General features: G+C 47.8%; 2 protein-coding genes across 2 annotated transcripts in view; one reads left to right on the top strand and one right to left on the bottom strand.

Annotated features, from left to right (window-relative positions):
* The window catches only part of atp1a3b (ATPase Na+/K+ transporting subunit alpha 3b), a 20626-nt gene extending 11750 nt beyond the window's left edge, over positions 1-8876 (top strand). The window contains exons 4-21 of the mRNA XM_076280618.1: positions 64-267; positions 611-724; positions 924-1058; positions 1433-1550; positions 1892-2160; positions 2818-3016; positions 3390-3634; positions 3775-3967; positions 4139-4451; positions 4767-4917; positions 5297-5465; positions 5651-5805; positions 6631-6754; positions 6962-7107; positions 7518-7648; positions 7834-7935; positions 8585-8676; positions 8809-8876. Coding sequence (XP_076136733.1) covers positions 64-267; positions 611-724; positions 924-1058; positions 1433-1550; positions 1892-2160; positions 2818-3016; positions 3390-3634; positions 3775-3967; positions 4139-4451; positions 4767-4917; positions 5297-5465; positions 5651-5805; positions 6631-6754; positions 6962-7107; positions 7518-7648; positions 7834-7935; positions 8585-8676; positions 8809-8837 — 2889 coding nt within the window. The 3' untranslated portion in view covers positions 8838-8876. The remainder of the gene's footprint in view (positions 1-63; positions 268-610; positions 725-923; positions 1059-1432; positions 1551-1891; positions 2161-2817; positions 3017-3389; positions 3635-3774; positions 3968-4138; positions 4452-4766; positions 4918-5296; positions 5466-5650; positions 5806-6630; positions 6755-6961; positions 7108-7517; positions 7649-7833; positions 7936-8584; positions 8677-8808) is intronic.
* Positions 8877-12311: 3435 nt separating this feature from the next.
* rabac1 (Rab acceptor 1 (prenylated)) lies at positions 12312-18850 on the bottom strand. The gene is made up of 6 exons (XM_076280617.1): positions 18738-18850; positions 17890-18002; positions 15419-15631; positions 14006-14103; positions 13681-13782; positions 12312-13459 (listed from the first exon to the last, which is right to left on the bottom strand). The coding sequence occupies exons 2-6, from the start codon at positions 17964-17966 to the stop codon at positions 13371-13373; spliced, it is 579 nt and encodes a 192-aa protein (XP_076136732.1). The 5' UTR covers positions 17967-18002; positions 18738-18850; the 3' UTR covers positions 12312-13370.
* Between the last annotated feature and the right edge of the window lie 48 nt (positions 18851-18898).

Raw genomic sequence — 18898 nt, 5'->3', positions numbered from 1 at the left:
ACACACACACACACACTTTTCCGCATCAAGGCCATACCCACTAAGCCCCATGCTTTTGTGCAGGGTCTGACCAATGCGAAGGCAGCGGAGTACCTGCTGCGTGACGGGCCCAACGCACTGACCCCTCCCCCGACCACCCCTGAGTGGATCAAGTTCTGCCGCCAGCTGTTCGGCGGCTTCTCCATGCTGCTCTGGACCGGGGCTATCCTCTGCTTCCTGGCCTACGCCATCCAGGCCGCCACTGAGGACGAGCCTGCAGGAGATAACGTGAGTGTGTGGGTGTGTGTGTGTGTGTGTGTGTGTGTGTGTGTGTGTGTGTGTGTGTGTGTGTGTGTGTGTGTGTGTGTGTGTGTGTGTGTGAGTGTGTGTGCATGTCTGGTGTGTGTGTCTGTTTGTATGTGTGTGTGCAACTGAGTGTGAGTGTGTGTGTGTGTATGTGTGTGTGTGTGTGCGTGTGTGTGAGTGTGTATGTGTGTGTGTGAGTGAGTGTGTGTATGTGTGTGTGAGGATGTGTTCATCCATATATTTATAGTTCACATTCTCTCCACTCCATGGTGGTCAATGATATAATCTGTTACTTCTCTGTCTCTGCCCCCCCCCCCCTCTCCAGTTGTACCTGGGTATCGTGCTCTCAGTTGTGGTCATCATCACCGGCTGCTTCTCCTACTTCCAGGAGGCCAAGAGCTCCAAGATCATGGAGTCCTTCAAGAACATGGTGCCCCAGGTGTGTGTGTATGTGTGTGTGTGTGTGTGTGTTTGTGGGGGGGGGGGGGCGGGGGGGTGCATGTGATCATGGAGTCCTTCAAGAACCTGGTGCCCAACCTGGTGTTTGGGTGTGTGTATGTTTGTATGGTGAAGGTGTATGTAACTTGTGTGTGTGTGTGTGTGTGTGTGTGTGTGTGTGTGTGTGTGTGTGTGTTCAGCAAGCATTGGTGATCCGTGAGGGAGAGAAGATGCAGATAGACGCAGTGGAGGTGGTGGCTGGAGACCTGGTGGAGATCAAAGGAGGTGACCGCATCCCTGCTGACCTGAGGATCGTCTCTGCCCACGGCTGCAAGGTACACACACACGCACACGCACACGCACACGCACACGCACACGCACACGCACACACTGAGACATACATACACGCACACGCACACGCACACGCACACGCTCACGCACACGCACACGCACATGCACATGCACACAGACACACACACAGAGACATACATATACACACACATACACACACACACACACACACACACACACACACACACACACTGAGACATACATACATACACACACACACACACACACACACACACACACACACACACACACACACACACACACACTGAGACATACAGGAAAACTCTGTTGTCCATCTCCATGTTCTGAGAGGGCCGTAACAACACACACCCTCATTGTAAGGTGCTTTATCTTGTAGGTGGACAACTCTTCTCTGACCGGCGAATCAGAACCCCAGTCTCGGTCACCTGACTTCACCCATGACAACCCTCTGGAGACAAAGAACATTGTCTTCTTTTCCACCAACTGTGTTGAAGGTAACCATGACAACCACACCTTTCTCTGTGTCACTCTCTCTCTAGCCAATCACCTTCCTCATCCCTCTCTCTCCAGCCAATCACCTTCCTCCTCCCTCTCTCCATTTCAGTTCTGTTCTCCATCTCTCTCTCTTTCCTTCTCTCTTTTTCTCACCCCGCCTCAGGGATCCTCTGCCTCTCACAAACACACACACACACACACACACACACACACACACACACACACGTTAAGGTGAGACACTGATAATAATGTGGGAATGAATCCCCCCCCCCCCCACACACACACACACACACACACACAAACACACACCCACACATTCTCTGTCTTTCTGTCCTGTCAGGTACGGCACGTGGCATCGTGATCTTCACTGGCGACCGGACTGTCATGGGACGCATTGCCACACTGGCCTCTGGGCTGGACACGGGCAAGACGCCCATCGCCAGGGAGATCGAGCACTTCATCCACATCATCACAGGCGTGGCTGTGTTCCTCGGCATCTCCTTCTTCATCCTGTCCATCGCCCTCGGATACTCCTGGCTGGAGGCCGTCATCTTCCTCATTGGAATTATTGTTGCCAACGTACCCGAGGGGCTGCTTGCCACTGTCACAGTGAGTGTGTGTGTGTATGTGTGCGCATCTGACTGTGCGGTCTCCTGTATATGTGTGTGTGTGTGTGTGGGCAGGAGTTGATTTATTAAAGTGACCTTGTGGACACAGAATCCGGGTACTAATGAGCCTTTTAAGACATCCATCACTGTGACAGATTTGGTCCAGAACACTTTGCTTCGGGTGCCTGGCAGAGACATCATCATCTCTTGTTTCTGCTAAACTCTCACTGATTCTCCTCCCTCCCCTCCTCCTGTCTCCTCTCCTCACCTCTCTCCTTTCCTCCTCCTCCTCTCCTCTCCTCCCCTCCCCTCCCCTCCTCCTCCTCTCCTCTCCTCACCTCTCTCCTTTCCTCCTCTTCTCTCTCCTCTCCTCACCTCTCTCCTTTCCTCCTCTTCTCTCTCCTCTCCTCCCCTCCCCTCCTCCTCCTCTCTCCTCTTGTCTCCTCTCCTCTCCTCCTCTCTCCTCTCCTCACCTCTCTCCTTTCTCCTCCTCTCTCCTCTCTTCTCTTCATCTCTTCTCTACTTCTCCCTCCTTTCATCTCCTCTCCTCTCCCCTCCCCTCCCTCCTCCTCTCCTCTCTCCTCTCCTCACCTCTCTCCTCTCCTCTCCTCTCCTCATCTCTCCTCTCCTCCACTCCTCCTCTCCTCTCCTCTCCCAGGTGTGTCTGACGCTGACTGCTAAGCGCATGGCCAAGAAGAACTGTCTGGTGAAGAACCTGGAGGCCGTGGAGACGCTCGGTTCCACCTCCACCATCTGCTCCGACAAGACCGGAACCCTGACGCAGAACCGCATGACTGTCGCCCACATGTGGTTCGACAACCAGATCCATGAGGCCGACACTACAGAGGATCAGTCTGGTGAGAACACACACAAACACACACACACACAAACACATGACCCTGCTCCACACACACCCACACACACACATGCCCCTGCTCCACACACACACACACACATGATCCTGCTCCACACACACACACATGAGCCTGCTCCACACACACATGAGCCTGCTCCACACACACACACACACACACACACACACACACACACACACACACACACACACACACACACACACACACACACACACACACACACACACACACACACACACAGCTCACCCACCATACAAAAAAACACATTAATTATTTTACTTATGGTTTTCTGTAACCCTCTCTCCCTCTCTACATCCCTCTCTCTCCATCCCTCTCTCTTTGTCCCTTTGTCCAGGTGCGTCCTTCGATAAGAGCTCCCAGACGTGGATCGCACTGGCCCGCGTGGCGGCGCTGTGCAACCGCGCGGTGTTTAAGGCCGGCGAGGACTCCAAGCCCATCCTGAAGCGTGACGTGGCCGGCGACGCGTCAGAGTCGGCGCTGCTCAAGTGCATCGAGCTGAGCTGCGGAAACGTCCGCGCCATGAGGGACAAGAACAAGAAAGTGGCCGAGATCCCATTCAACTCCACCAACAAGTACCAGGTCAGCACACACACACACACACACACACACACACACACACACACACACACACACACACACACACACACACACACACACACACACACACACACACATGGCTGCGTGGTTAACCCTGTGTGTGTTTTCGGTGGTGTGCACAGCTGTCCATTCACGAGACCGAGGACCCCAACGATAACCGCTACCTGCTGGTGATGAAGGGGGCGCCAGAGCGCATCCTCGACCGCTGCTCCACCATCCTGATGCAGGGCAAAGAGCAGCCCATGGATGAGGAGATGAAGGAGGCCTTCCAGAACGCTTACATGGAGCTCGGAGGCCTGGGGGAGAGAGTGCTCGGTGAGGGGGCCTGATGTGCACATTATGGAATTAAACTTCTGCTGTTTGGATCTTGTTATGATCCGTATCCCACTTGTCTATCCAAATAAAGAATTAATGGCTGTGTGTGTGTGTGTGTGTGTGTGTGTGTGTGTGTGTGTGTGTGTGTGTATGTGTTTGTGATTTCTGCAGGTTTCTGCCACCTGCTCATGCCAGAGGACCAGTACCCCAAGGGTTTTGCATTCGACACGGACGACGTGAACTTCCAGACAGACAACTTGTGCTTTGTGGGCCTGATGTCCATGATTGACCCTCCCCGCGCGGCCGTGCCTGATGCCGTGGGCAAGTGCCGCTCCGCCGGCATCAAGGTCATCATGGTCACCGGAGATCACCCAATCACAGCCAAAGCCATCGCCAAGGGTGTCGGCATCATCTCCGAGGGAAATGAGACGGTGGAGGACATCGCCGCCCGCCTCAACATCCCCGTCAGCCAGGTCAACCCCAGGTACACACACACACACACACACACACACACACACACACACACACACACACACACACACACACACACACAGCCTGCCACACACAGACCTTCACATATCTAGGCCCACTCAAATGTTAGTACCATGCAGTCTAAACTCACACACACACACACACACACACACACACACACACACACACACACACACACACACACACACACACACACAGACCTTCACATATCTAGGCCTACTCACTCATGTTAGCACCATGCAGTCTAAACTCTCACACACACACACATGCACCCACTCTGGTCACACAAGCGTGTGTGTGTGTGCAGGGATGCCAAGGCGTGTGTGATCCACGGCGGAGACCTGAAGGACATGGCTGGAGACCAGATCGATGAGATCCTGAGGAACCACACGGAGATCGTCTTCGCCAGGACCTCCCCCCAGCAGAAACTCATCATCGTGGAGGGATGCCAGAGAGCGGTGTGTGTGTGTGTGTGTGTGTGTGTGTGTGTGTGTGTGTGTGTGTGTGTGTGTGTATGCATGTGTGTGTGTGTGTGTGTGTGTATGCATGTGTGTGTGTGTGTGTGTGTGTATATGCATGTGTATGTGTGTGTGTGTGCATTTGTGTGTGAGTGCATGTGTGTGTGAGAGTGAGAAAACTCTTGTTCTTTTCAATTTCTTATCTCTACTTGTTCTCTCCTCCTCTCCTCTCCTTCCTCCTCTCCTCTCCTCTCCTCCCCCTCTCCTCCCCTCTCCTCCTCTCCTCTCCTCTCCTCTCCCTCCTCCTCTCCTCTCCTCCTCCCCCTCCTTCCTCTTCTCTCCTCCTCCTCTCCTCCTCTCCTCCTCCTCCTCTCATTAGGGTGCCATTGTGGCCGTGACAGGAGATGGTGTGAATGACTCCCCTGCCCTGAAGAAAGCTGACATTGGCGTTGCCATGGGAATCGCTGGCTCTGACGTGTCCAAACAGGCTGCTGACATGATCCTGCTGGACGACAACTTCGCTTCCATCGTCACTGGAGTGGAGGAGGGTAAGAGAGAGAGAGATAGGATGATTACAATCCAACTGATAGGATGATGATGAAGATGATGATGAAGGTGATTAATATTATTCCTTTTTCCTCTTCCATCCTCTTCTCTATCTCTTCCTCCCTTTCTCTATCACTACTTTCTCATTTCTCTCTTCTCCTCCTCTCTCTCTCTATCTCTCCATCAGGCCGTCTGATCTTTGATAACCTGAAGAAGTCCATCGCCTACACACTGACCAGTAACATCCCGGAGATCACCCCCTTCCTCCTCTTCATCATCGTCAGCATCCCACTGCCCCTCGGCACCATCACCATCCTCTGTATCGACCTGGGCACCGACATGGTACATACACACACACATACACTTTCCCTGGGCACCGACATGGTACATACACACACACATACACTTTCCCTGGGCACCGACATGGTACATACACACACACACACACACACACACACACACACACACACACACACACACACACACTTCCCCTGGGCACCAACATGGTACACACACACATAGTACTCACACACACAACAGCTACCACAACACATTTCATTTATAGACCCTTTCAACTGCAGAAACCAACATGGCCTTTCCGCTGGCAACATTGAGCTAGTAACTTGGGGACAAACAACAACAACAAGTTTTAAAGTTGACATTTTGTAGAGCATTACACTAAAGTCTGATTTTAAAGTTGACATTTTGTAGAGCATTACACTAAAGTCTGATTTTAAAGTTGACATTTTGTAGAGCATTACACTAAAGTCTGATTTTAAAGTTGACATTTTGTAGAGCATTACACTAAAGTCTGATTTTAAAGTTGACATTTTGTAGAGCATTACACTAAAGTCGGATTTTAAAGTTGACATTTTGTAGAGCATTACACTAAAGTCGGATTTTAAAGTTGACATTTTGTAGAGCATTACATTAACGTCTGATTCGTTTTCATTTCAAAGTATCTGTGTTGGTTTTGAACGTTTAAACCGGAAAGCCTCTAAGAGCAGATTCAAAGGGTCTATATAGCAGCTTTACAGTGAAGGGGGGACCTCACTAACCACCACCCATGTGTAGCACCAGAACTATCACCACACACCAACTTGTGGTAGGAATCTCACACACACACACACACACACACACGAGTGTAACAGTAAATCCTGTCTGCAGGTTCCTGCTATCTCCCTGGCCTATGAGGCGGCTGAGAGTGACATCATGAAGAGGCAGCCCAGGAACCCCGCGAGGGACAAGCTGGTCAACGAGAGACTCATCAGCATAGCTTATGGACAGATTGGTAAGACTCACATACACACACACGCACATACACACACATGCACGTACACACACACACACACACACACACACACACACACACACACACACACAGCTGGTTGACGCAGCATCACTTACGGACACCGGTTCTGTCTCTTTTCTTCCTCTCTCTCTCTCCATCTCCCCTCCTTTCTCCCTCTGTTTCTCCCTCTCTCCCTCTCTCCTGCAGGTATGATCCAGGCCCTGGGAGGGTTCTTCGCTTACTTTGTGATCCTGGCGGAGAACGGCTTCCTTCCCTCCATGCTGGTCGGCACGCGTCTGATGTGGGATGACCGCACCTGCAACGACCTGGAGGACAGTTACGGCCAGCAGTGGGTTAGTTCTGCCCCTGCCCCTACAGCCCCACCAATCACACGCCAGTCTGCCTGAGATCCACCAACCACACACCAGTTTAACCTCTGATCCACCAATCACACGCCAGTCTAACCTCTGATCCATGAATCACGTGCCAGTCTGACCTCCGATCCACCAATTACATGCCAGTCTGCCTGAGATCCACCAATCACATGCCAGTCTGACCGCTGATCCACCAATCAAATGCCAGTCTGACCGCTGATCCACCAATCACATGCCAGTCTGACCGCTGATCCACCAATCACACTCATCCATTTTAATTATCCACCAATGAAGTCTCCATTCTGATCCCCAGACACACAGCAGGATAAAAAGTGGTCTGAGCAGTTTAAGATTGTGTGTGTGCGTGTGTTTTTCTTGTGTGTTCTCAGACATATGAACAGCGTAAGATCGTGGAGTTCACCTGCCACACGGCATTCTTTGTGAGCATCGTGGTCGTGCAGTGGGCTGATCTGATTGTCTGCAAGACCAGGAGGAACTCCGTCTTCCAGCAGGGCATGAGGTGAGTCCACCTGTTCACACACTACCTGTCGACGTTACTGTCAGTGCTGCCCTCTAATGGTGGAATAAGATCCTGTTCTGTGGTGTTACTGTCTCAGTGCTGCCCTCTAATGGTGGAATAAGATCCTGCTCTGTGGTGTTACTCTCTCAGTGCTGCCCTCTAATGGTGTGTGGTGTGTGTTGCAGGAATAAGATCCTGATCTTCGGCCTGTTTGAGGAGACAGCTCTGGCAGCCTTCCTGTCCTACACTCCTGGCATGGACGTGGCACTCAGGATGTACCCACTCAAGTGAGCATCCCCAGCACACACACACACACACACACACACACACACACACACACACACACACACACACACACACACACACACACACACACACACACACAGGATGTACCCCAACACACACACACACACACACACTCAGGATGTACCCCCAACACACACACACACACACACACACACTCAGGATGTACCCCCAACACACACACACACACACACACACACACACACAAACTCAGGATGTACCCCCAACACACACACACGCACACACACACACTCAGGATGTATCCCCAACACACACACACACACTCAGGATGTACCCCCAGCACACACACACACAAACACACACTCAGGATGTACCCCCGACACACACACACACACACTCAGGATGTACCCCCAACACACACACACACACTCAGGATGTATCCCCAACACACACACACACACACACTCACGATGTATCTCCAACACACACACACACACACACACACACACAGGATGTATTCCCAACACACGCACACACTCAGGGTGTACCCCCAACACACACACACACACTCAGCATGTACCTTCAGGATATAAAATATCTGTTTCTGTCTCCCTCTCTCCCTCTCTCTCCCTCCCTCTCTATCTCTCTCTCTTTCTCCCTCTCTATCTCTAGGCCCAGTTGGTGGTTCTGTGCATTCCCATACAGTTTCCTCATCTTTGTTTACGATGAGGTCCGGAAACTCATCCTCCGCAGAAACCCCGGAGGTACTGCTGACCTCACACAGACACTTGCACACTTTGAATCATTTAAGATTAATTATGAATTATTAATCATTATTTGAATTATTTAGTGCCAACAGGAGCTCTAATCTGATTTCCCTCTCCCTTTCTCTACAGGCTGGGTGGAGAAGGAGACATACTATTGATCAAAGAATTTCTTCTTTACTTACCCCCCCTCCCCAAAGACACATTCCCACATACCCCCCCCCCCCCTCACTCCAAGACTCACAACCAAAAGCCCCCACCCCCTCCCCAGAAAAGAGCAGTCATCACTCAACTGCCCCCCCTCAGAGAAGCCGTTTCAGGACCCCCCCACCCCCCCCCATGGTAAAACTTGCATGTGTTATGACACTGCTGTGTGTACATACATCTATATATCCCCAGACGGCAGCTGCCTACTCTCCATGTAGATTTGAACGCAAAGGGAGTGTGTATGATGCTCACTATAAAGGGAGTGTGTATGATGCTCACTATAAAGGGAGTGTGTATGATGCTCACTATAAAGCCCCCCCCCCCCCCCCCCCCCTCTCATCTCGTCTCTTCTGGTCATCTGTTGCCCTCTCTCGTCCCGATCACACGGACATGCAGATCACCCCTGGCGCCATCACTACAACACCAATTAAAATCAAAACACACACACACACACACAGACTAGACTGGCTTACGGTCAGGATCTGGACTCATTCTCTCCTTTAGTGAATGGAAGTGGGACGAGTGCTACTCCCACACACTCTAATAGGCGTGTCTGCAGCTGCACTCTCTCTCTCTCTACATCCCTCTCTCTTTCAGTCCCTCCCTCTCCCTTTCTCTCTCTCTCTGTGTCCCCCTCCCTCTCTTCTGTGTGTGTAGCTATCTGTTTGTGTGCACATTGTGAGTAATTGTTTTAGTTGACTACTATTATCTACAGTTTTCCCTTTTGAGACAAACTCAAATATCCTCTGTGTTCTAGGTCAGATAAAACACACACGCACACACACACACACACACACACGCACACACACACACACACACACACACACACACACACACACTTTCTGCCACATCAGGAATGAGAGAACTCCTAAACACTCAGTTGAGAAGAGCAGACAGGCTCGGTGAGGAGCTCCTGTGGTCTTGGCCATGTTCCTTTGTTTGCTTTACCTTTCCCATTGCTAGGAGACAACACCAAAACAAACAAACAAAGAGCAAATGGGCAAATGGGTTGTTGACAAATAACTCAGTGCCCAGATGTACGGATGCCGCCATAACCATGGCAACACAACTGTAGGTGGTGAGGAGAGTGTGTGTGTGTGTGTGTGCGTATGTGTTTATGTGTGTGTGTGTGTATATGTGTATGTGTGTGTGTGTGAGGGCAAGCTGGAGGCTTGCGTTCTGTGTTGCTGTCAGAATTAGGGAGGAGCAATCAAGTGGCTCCACCCCCTGGCTTTCTGTAAGACTGGCAGGGTGGGTGTGGCTGCTGAGGGGCGGGGCAGAGAAGAGAAACCACACCCCTTAGAGAATCATGATGCAATGAAACCCAACACCAATAAAACATCTAGAACATTTAATACAACTCACCAACGTCTGTGTGTCATCATTGCTCTCACCTGGTCTCTTTTACACACACACACACACACACACACACACACACACACACACACACACACACACACACACACACACACACACACACACACACACACACACACACACACACACACACACACACACACACACACACACACACACACACACAGGACTTGTAACCGGAGGGTTGCCAGTTCGAGCCCCGACCAGTGGGCCGCGGCTGATGTGCTCTTGAGCAAGGCACCTAACCCCTCACTGCTCCCCGAGCGCCGCCGTTGTAGCAGGCAGCTCACTGCGCCGGGATTAGTGTGTGCTTCACCTCACTGTGTGTTCACTGTGTGCTGTTTGTGTTTCACTAATTCACCGATTGGGTTAAATGCAGAGACCAAATTTCCCTCACGGGATCATCCCTCATATATCATCATATATACTTATACACAATGTGCCAGTGTGTCCATGTAGTCGGAGTGTTGATGTGTCTCCCCTTAAGACCCTTGACAGGGTTTTCAGTGTCCACTCACAAACACAAGTAAACAGCTTACACAGAGTTTTCAGTGTCCACACACACACACACACACACACACACACACAGGGAAACAGAGTGACATTTACAACCCCCAACACACAAAAAATTGGGACATTGTCTCAATCTCATAAACCCAATTTGTCAATCTGCAAATCTCATATTTAGCTGCAAAAAGGACATAGACAACATATCAAATGTGAAAAATATCAAATTTGAGTATTTCATGGAAAATATATGTTCAATTTGAATTTGATGCCAGCAACATGTTTTAAAAAAAGTTGGGACGGGAGCAACAAAATGCTGGAAAAGTTGTGTACTGATAAAGACAACAATACGTGGAATGTTTCACAAATTATTATGGAAACTGGCACCACGACTCTGATGATAAAAAATCATCAGAGAGGAAGAGTCTCTTAGAAGTAAAGATGTAGGGGTATGCATCACTCTGTAAACCTGTGTGGACAAATGACGAAACAATATACTGTAATTATAATGCTTCTTTAACATGAAATTGCAAAGTATTTGGGGATTTTATCATCATATGAAGTAAAGTAAAAATATGAAGACCAGCAGGCCACACAACTGATAAGAGTGTTATAGACATACTTATATAGTATTTCATGTAAGAATTATAATCATAATATAAAGCTACATATGAATGCCAATCATAATATAAAGCTACATACTCTGAATGCTAATCATAATATAACGCTAAATATGAATTATAATCTTAATAATATAAAGCTACATATGAGTTATAATCATAATATAAAGCTATAATAATATAAAGTCATGTAACCTCAGTCAGCCGCGCCCACACAAGAACTCTGGCTGCCTCTGGGGTCAATATACAGCAATGGCAACCATCGAAACACTCACTCACACACACACACACACCTCAAACACTCTCTCACACGCACACACACACATACGTCAAACACTCACACATACACCTCTTACACACACACACACAGGGTTCCAGTAATGGGATATCGATCGGATCCTGATGATGTGATATGCTGCAGAGGGAGGGGTGGAGATTGTGTGCTGCAAGGGCATCACCATGGCAACCTAAAGATGAGGTCTGCACAGAAATTGTTTTTGTGGCGCCCAGGTCAGAGGTTAAATGTGTCAGCGCCAGAGTGGGGGGGGGGGGGGGTCAGAGGGTAAATGTGTCAGCGCTGGAGTGTGTGTGTGTGTGTGGGGGGGGGGGGGGGGGGGGACAGGGAGGGGGCATCCTAGAGCCGCAACTCCCTCAACTCTCAGCTCCAGAACAGGGAGTTCTAAACAAAAGTGATTCGCTCGGCTCAGGTCAAGAACGGCCCTATCAGAGATAAGTGTTGAAGGAACCTGCTCAGCTCCAGAACAGTTCTAAAGGGGCCCGTTGTGATCCAGAACATCTCTGATCAATCTCTGAGATCAATGCTAAAGCGACCCTGTCAGGTCCAGATTTAGAACAGTTCTACAGGGGCCCGTTCAGGTACACACACACACACACACACACACACACACACACACACACACAGCATTTTGTAACAGGCATGTAGATTTATTGCACGTCCCATTTGTTTATTGTACAAAATAAGGAGCAAAGCATTTCAGAGCCACAGAGGTAAACATGTGCACCGAAAGAGAAGATTTAATGGCCAGTGGCAAAGGCCAAGACTACCATACACCAAGCTAGAGTCAGCTAATCTATGCTAAACTATGCTAATCTTAAAGGAACTCAACTAACTGTACCAATCCATCTACTTATTAAGCGAATCTATCAGCACACAATCAGCTCTATCGATCATTGAATAGACATGAGTAGTGAGCCACCGATATAAACATGTGTGCACACATTGGTTTAGTTTTGTACATAATGCAAAGCATTTGACCTTTTTTAAGTAACTTCATTATGATCAATCGCTTAACAAGTTTAGGCACAGCTTTCACTTCACAACAAAAACACTTGCACTGATGTAATACCGCTGTCCTCTTCGACTGGCATCAGGGCCGCATCAGGGCCGCTTGCGGTCCATTCAGGACAAGCAGCGAAAACTAGATGCCATGCATCTATCATCATACATACTAGCTGTGCTGTCTCATTCTACACATACATACATCTACAAGTATAGCGTATACCGTAAACACTAGCTGTGCTATGACAGCTGTGCTATAAAGTGGACTGTGTGTGTGTGTGTGTGTGTGTGTGTGTATGTTAGTATGGAGCACTCCAGAGCCATATCTGCTCATGTTATGGTCTAATCAACTAGCACAGGAGCCAGGTGTGTGTCTGTGTGTGTGTGTGTGTACATGTTAGTATGGTCACATGAGCAGCTGGTTAGTCTGTATGTCCACATGTGGAATGGTCCATATCTTGTGTTAACATAGAGTAGGCAAACACAGTGTATTCTGGGTAAATATGAGGTTCAAGAAGGGGTGCATTCTAGGTAAAGAGGAGATTTGACCTTTCAATGCATTCTGGGTAAATAGGAGTCTTGAGAAGAAGTGAATTCTGGGTAAATAGGAGGCTTGAGAAGAGGTGCATTCTGGATAAATAGGAGGCATGAGAAGCTGAAAGGTCAGAATAAAGGTCACGACTCTAGACCGGTTCCATCAAGAGGTCCTCCATGTCTGATGACTCCAGCTCACGGAAAGCAGCATGGGAGCCAATCACAGCCAGCGTGGCACCTGAGTGACAGCATAGATAGCCAATCAGAGAGGCAGGCCGGGTCACACATTATAAACAGGGTACATCTGTCTATGAGACAAGCAATGCACACTCATATTCAAACACTATTCTTCTCTAACACACACACACACACACACACACTCTGTCACCAGTAGTATTGTTGTAGTGTGTATGTACGTGTGTGTGTGTGTGTGTGTGTGTGTGTGTAAGCAACACTCACCCAGAACCCAGAAGACAGCGGCACCAGCTCCAGCCAACCAGAACACAGGGAAGGAGACCCCACCAGCCAATCCCAACTGGTGGCCCTGCGTTAGCTCCCGCCCTACAACACAGGAGGCGGAGCAACATGAGGTTAAAGGACCAATCATAGCATAGGAGAATAACACCAACCAGACATCCACTAGCTGGCATACACAGCCACACATACAGACAGACAGGCAGGCAGACACACACACAGAAAAACAGAAAGAGACTCAGACAGACTAGACTAGACAGGCAGACTGACAGACAGACTAACAGGGAATCAGACAAACACACACACTCACCAAACACAACAAGCTTATTCTCCAGAGACTTGAGGTGGATGATGTAGTATGCTCCAGCAAACACGGCCAAGGCGATCAACAGCATGGGCGAGCTGATACTGCAACACATCAACACATCAACAGCATGGGCACGCTGATACTGGGGGGGTCGGGGGTAGATGTACTCTTTAGGTGTTTGAAAGTTTTTTTGCCCACTTTGTTCTTCTGCTGCATCTTGTGATCGTACTTTGCGTGTTCACTGTCACTTCACCGAGTGAAGCTTCAAAAAGAATGTGTGGGAATCATGCCAAAGTTTGATGATTTAGTGTGCGTGTGCGTGTGCGTGTGCGTGTGCGTGTGCGTGTGTGTGTGTGTGTGTGTGTGCAGTGAAGTATTAGTCCCAAGAATATTAAGGTGTAATTGCTGTGGTATGTGTGTGTGTGTGTGTGTGTGTGTGTGTGACGATTCAAAGCGTGTGGGAGTGGGGGTGTTGTCACAGTTTGATGATGTAGTGCCACGCCCCTAATGATTTTTGTTGGTTTAAAGATCTTTGCCTTTTGTGTGTGTGTGTGTGTGTGTGTGTGTCATGATGACTCTTCCCCATGGTATGAATTTCAGCTAGATCGCCATATAGTCACCTTTTGACCTACTGTATACACCTTCTATGTGGTAATTGAATTTACATTATTGTTATTAGGAATACACAATATCTCGGCAGCTGATATATTATTGGCCGATAAGTGTTAAAATTGAAATTTTATTATTGTTCCGATAACGGAATTTCGGTTGATAACTTGTGCCGATATTTTTTAAAGCCCTAATTTCCCAAATACATAAGGCCCGTCTGGCTACACTGAGCTCCTTGAGCTTGGTTGGCTACTTACTCCTCAAAATAATCTGTGGTGTGGATGTATTTCACCATTCTAACAAGATCTGTGGATCTGAGTTGATACTGTGCAGCCCAAAATCCTCTCGTTAATGATCCTCTGTTTAACCGCAGCAGAGCGGAGCCGTTATAGCCGTTAATCAGCGTTTACTCCATAGATATGAAAACGTTTCACACAGTCACTGGCCACTCACTCGCAACTCACTGATGTCTCGTTCACCTTAAAGGAGCTATTTTGCTGACTGCTGTACCATTAAGGACTATTATGAGTTCTGTCCATCATTGTCGGTAGGTAAAATTACTGCAATTAAATGCTGTGCCCAAATCACTTTTCACCAATATTTTTTCAAGAGTAATATTATTGATTATGGTATCGGTATCGGGCACAACAAACCGATAAATATTGGCTATCGTTATTGGCCCTAAAATTCCATATCGGTGCAACTCTAATTCTGATATGAGATTACCTATATCGCGATATGACATTATGATCATATCGCACATCCCTAGTGTGTGTGTGTGTGTGTGTGTGTGTGTGTGTGTCTTACATGCAGTAGAGTATTAGTCCCAGGAAAATGAAGGTGTAGTTGCTGTGGTAGGTGTCCAGATTGCGGACGACACGCTGGCAGACCTCCCCGAAGTTGCGCGGCTTGGAGAACTTGCGTTGGTCCACAAACGTGGCCCAGGGACGAATGGACTTCCGGCGCCGGTCAAACCACTCCTTCGCCATGGTCCCCGACATGCCTTTCACCATCCACAGTCTACAGTGGCAGAGAAGGACAGGGATATTACACACACACTTGGGATGTAACGGTATGAAAATTTAACCTCATGGTTATAGTGACCAAAATGATCACGGTTTTCGGTATTATCACGGTATTGTATACAAGTGTGTTCAATATGTTCAGAAAGCACTGATACAAGCTGACATACAGTATTTTCAAAAAGTTTCCCTTTCACTTTTTTCTTGGTCATGTTTAATTGGCTATGTGTTTATAGCTTAACTTACCCTACCATAACTTGGAGTTTGCTATTTCTGTTATTTGGATCTAAGCGTTCGAAATAAAGCTTTAGGCTACTGTATTCTCCTGATAACGTGAGTGGAATGGATTTAATGTGGACGAGAACATAAAAAGACCCAGAGTGGCTACATGATACAGTGCACATTTTGCGGTGAAAATGTTTTAATATCAGGTGTAGCCTAATCCAAATCATAGTTAAAACCATCAATTAGACAACAGAATCAGTATGGTACAAGTTTTGTTTCTTTGTATCAGGCCTTCTGTATGTCAAAAGCAGGCTTGGATGAAGCTGGGAAGGATTAAACACACGGTTTCCACACCGCGGTAATCAACCGTGATAATTATGATATTTGAAAAGAAAACGGTAATTGTTATCATCAACATTTTTCTCGCGGTTTACCATTATACCGGTAATCGTTACATCCCTAACACACACACACACACACACACACACACACATCCCTGCTGGCCTTGTCAAGGGAACATCCAGCCCCAGTCCAGGGCTGTTATGTGTATATGACCTCAGACACAAGACCCCAAACTGAGTAGATTAGTACCCCTACGTCACATTGTTACTACAGTAGATTAGACCAGTGTTGCAGAACTGTTAGAAACTGGATTTACATACCAGTTGGTTCAATATTGCAAACAACTCCTCTATATTATATTTGACCACGTCTGCTCGTGAACCACTCGGGATAGCTTGCAGACCACCAGTGGTCCCCGAACGACACATTGAGAAACACTGGATTAGACTACATTGTCTTAGAGTACATGAGATTAGACTACATTAGATTAATAATCTCCCTTACTAACACAACACTTAGACTATTCAGATAACAACACAAACTTTAGTCAAGTGCAGGTGCTTATAGTTCCATAGTCAATACAAATTATTCCCCATAAATTAAATCAATGTACAGCTAGCCTTGAAAGACCACACACACACACCAAAGCTACCTCCCCGCTGCACACCCATACAGTTACCTGCCCACTGCACACACACACACACACACACACACACACACACACACACACACACACACACACACACACACACACACACACACACACACACACACACACACACACACACACACACACACACACACACACACACACACACACACACACACACACACACACACACACACACACACACACACACACACACACACACACACACACACCCCTCCCTGAAGGACATTTACACCACCCACCTCACCCGCAAGGGGACCACAATTGTGAGTGATGCAAGTCACCCCGCTCACAATTTGTTTGATCTACTGCCCTCTGGGAAGAGGTACAGAAGCCTGCGCTCCCGCACCACCAGACTCACCAACAGCTTCATACACCAGGCTGTTAGGATGCTGAACTCTCTCCCCCCTCTCCCCCCTCCACCCTCAGCTACATAACATCCTGCACTTTGGGCCCACAATGGCTGTCTTGCACTACTCTACTTGTACACTTTCACACTTTCCAACTTGTTGTTGTTGTCCTGTTGTCCTGAAAACACAACACTTCTGCTGCTCTTACATAACTTGCACCACTATGCCACTTGCTTACTTAGGTCAAACAGAACTACATCAGCCATTTATTGGCCTGACTTTGCACTATTATATTGACTGTCTATGCACAATTGCACAATTTCAACCCAATTTTGCTGCTCTTATTTCTTCATTGTATGTGCCTTCTTATTTACTTTTTATTGTTTACTTGAATGTTATGTTTGTCTGTGGACTTAATTGGTAAAATATGTCTTGTCTTCACCGTGGGATAGTGAGAAACGATCTCGATCTCTTCGTATGTCTGGGCATGTGAAGAAATTGACAATAAAGCAGACTTTGACACACACACTCACACACACACACACACACACACACACACATACACAGAGCACAAAACTACCTCCCACTGCACACACACACAGCCCAAAGCTACCTCCCTACTGCACACACACACACACACACACACGCACACACACAGCGCAAAGCTACCTCCCCACGATGCTCTGTACCGCTGGGGGCTCCAATGCGGCCTCGGCAGCAAAAGGATCCTCAACTTTGGTGTCCATTTCGACGTCTCTGTCTTGGGGTCACTCCAGCGCTGTCTGATAAAACAAACAATGGCCGTTAAAACTGGATCATGACATGTTACAGTTCTTCCAAGTCTTTGGTATGTCTCTCAAATCATTTGGATCACTTTCATGGTATTCTGCATGTCTCTATATAATTAAAAGAGCAGCTGCAGAATAGCGTACATGTTTCATGATCAACAACACGGCATATGCAGTTCATATTCATGTAAGTAACTACAGTCAAGACAAACTTACTTCCAATAATATACCAACGGGGATTTGTTTAAAAGAGTTCGAGAGTACGGTAATCGGTGACTAACAACAATGAAGATGGAGGTTTAGAGAATTTCAATTCTGATCAGAGAAATGTACCAAAGTGACTGAGAAAACCTGTAATCTGGACATTCAAGAATAATCGGGTGACATTTCTGAGAATAATAATAGTTAAAGGTGTGACGTTTTTTTATATTTTAGCACTATTAGTTACAACTTAATGGAAAATTGTGTCGCAGGTTAGTGGTCCTCGTACAATTTAGAACGCACAACAGACGCATCTAACTAATGTAAGCCTACTGTCTTGTCTAGTCTAGTTTAGGTGTAAAATGTCTAGAGACTTTGCTAGCTCCCAAGGCAGACAAGTTACCCAGTATCAAAACATTACCAGATTCAATCACACCCATTCCTTGGGTGTAAAATAGCTGGTAATTAAGCACCACTGTATCTGATCATTTGTTTTATGTGGTACATAAAAAGACGAAAATTACGCACCTGTGTATTTCCAACTTCTTTGGCTGTTGCTGTTTACACTTAGCTCCAGACTGACTTTCGTGGCAGGGGGAAGTGATGTGGAGGTATGTTCAATAACGTCACGTTTTCCACTTCTTTGTTGCCAGCGATCCATGGTTAGCGCCACCTACTGAAAGTGGAGT

Source organism: Alosa pseudoharengus, unplaced genomic scaffold (assembly GCF_046254945.1).
Source record: "Alosa pseudoharengus isolate Yale_2024_CS ecotype anadromous, Long Island Sound unplaced genomic scaffold, YU_APseudo_1.1 YU_APseudo_1.1_scf_12, whole genome shotgun sequence".
In the NCBI taxonomy this organism is placed as follows: Eukaryota; Metazoa; Chordata; class Actinopteri; order Clupeiformes; family Clupeidae; genus Alosa; species Alosa pseudoharengus.
This window is presented reverse-complemented; position numbering and strand designations above follow the sequence as displayed.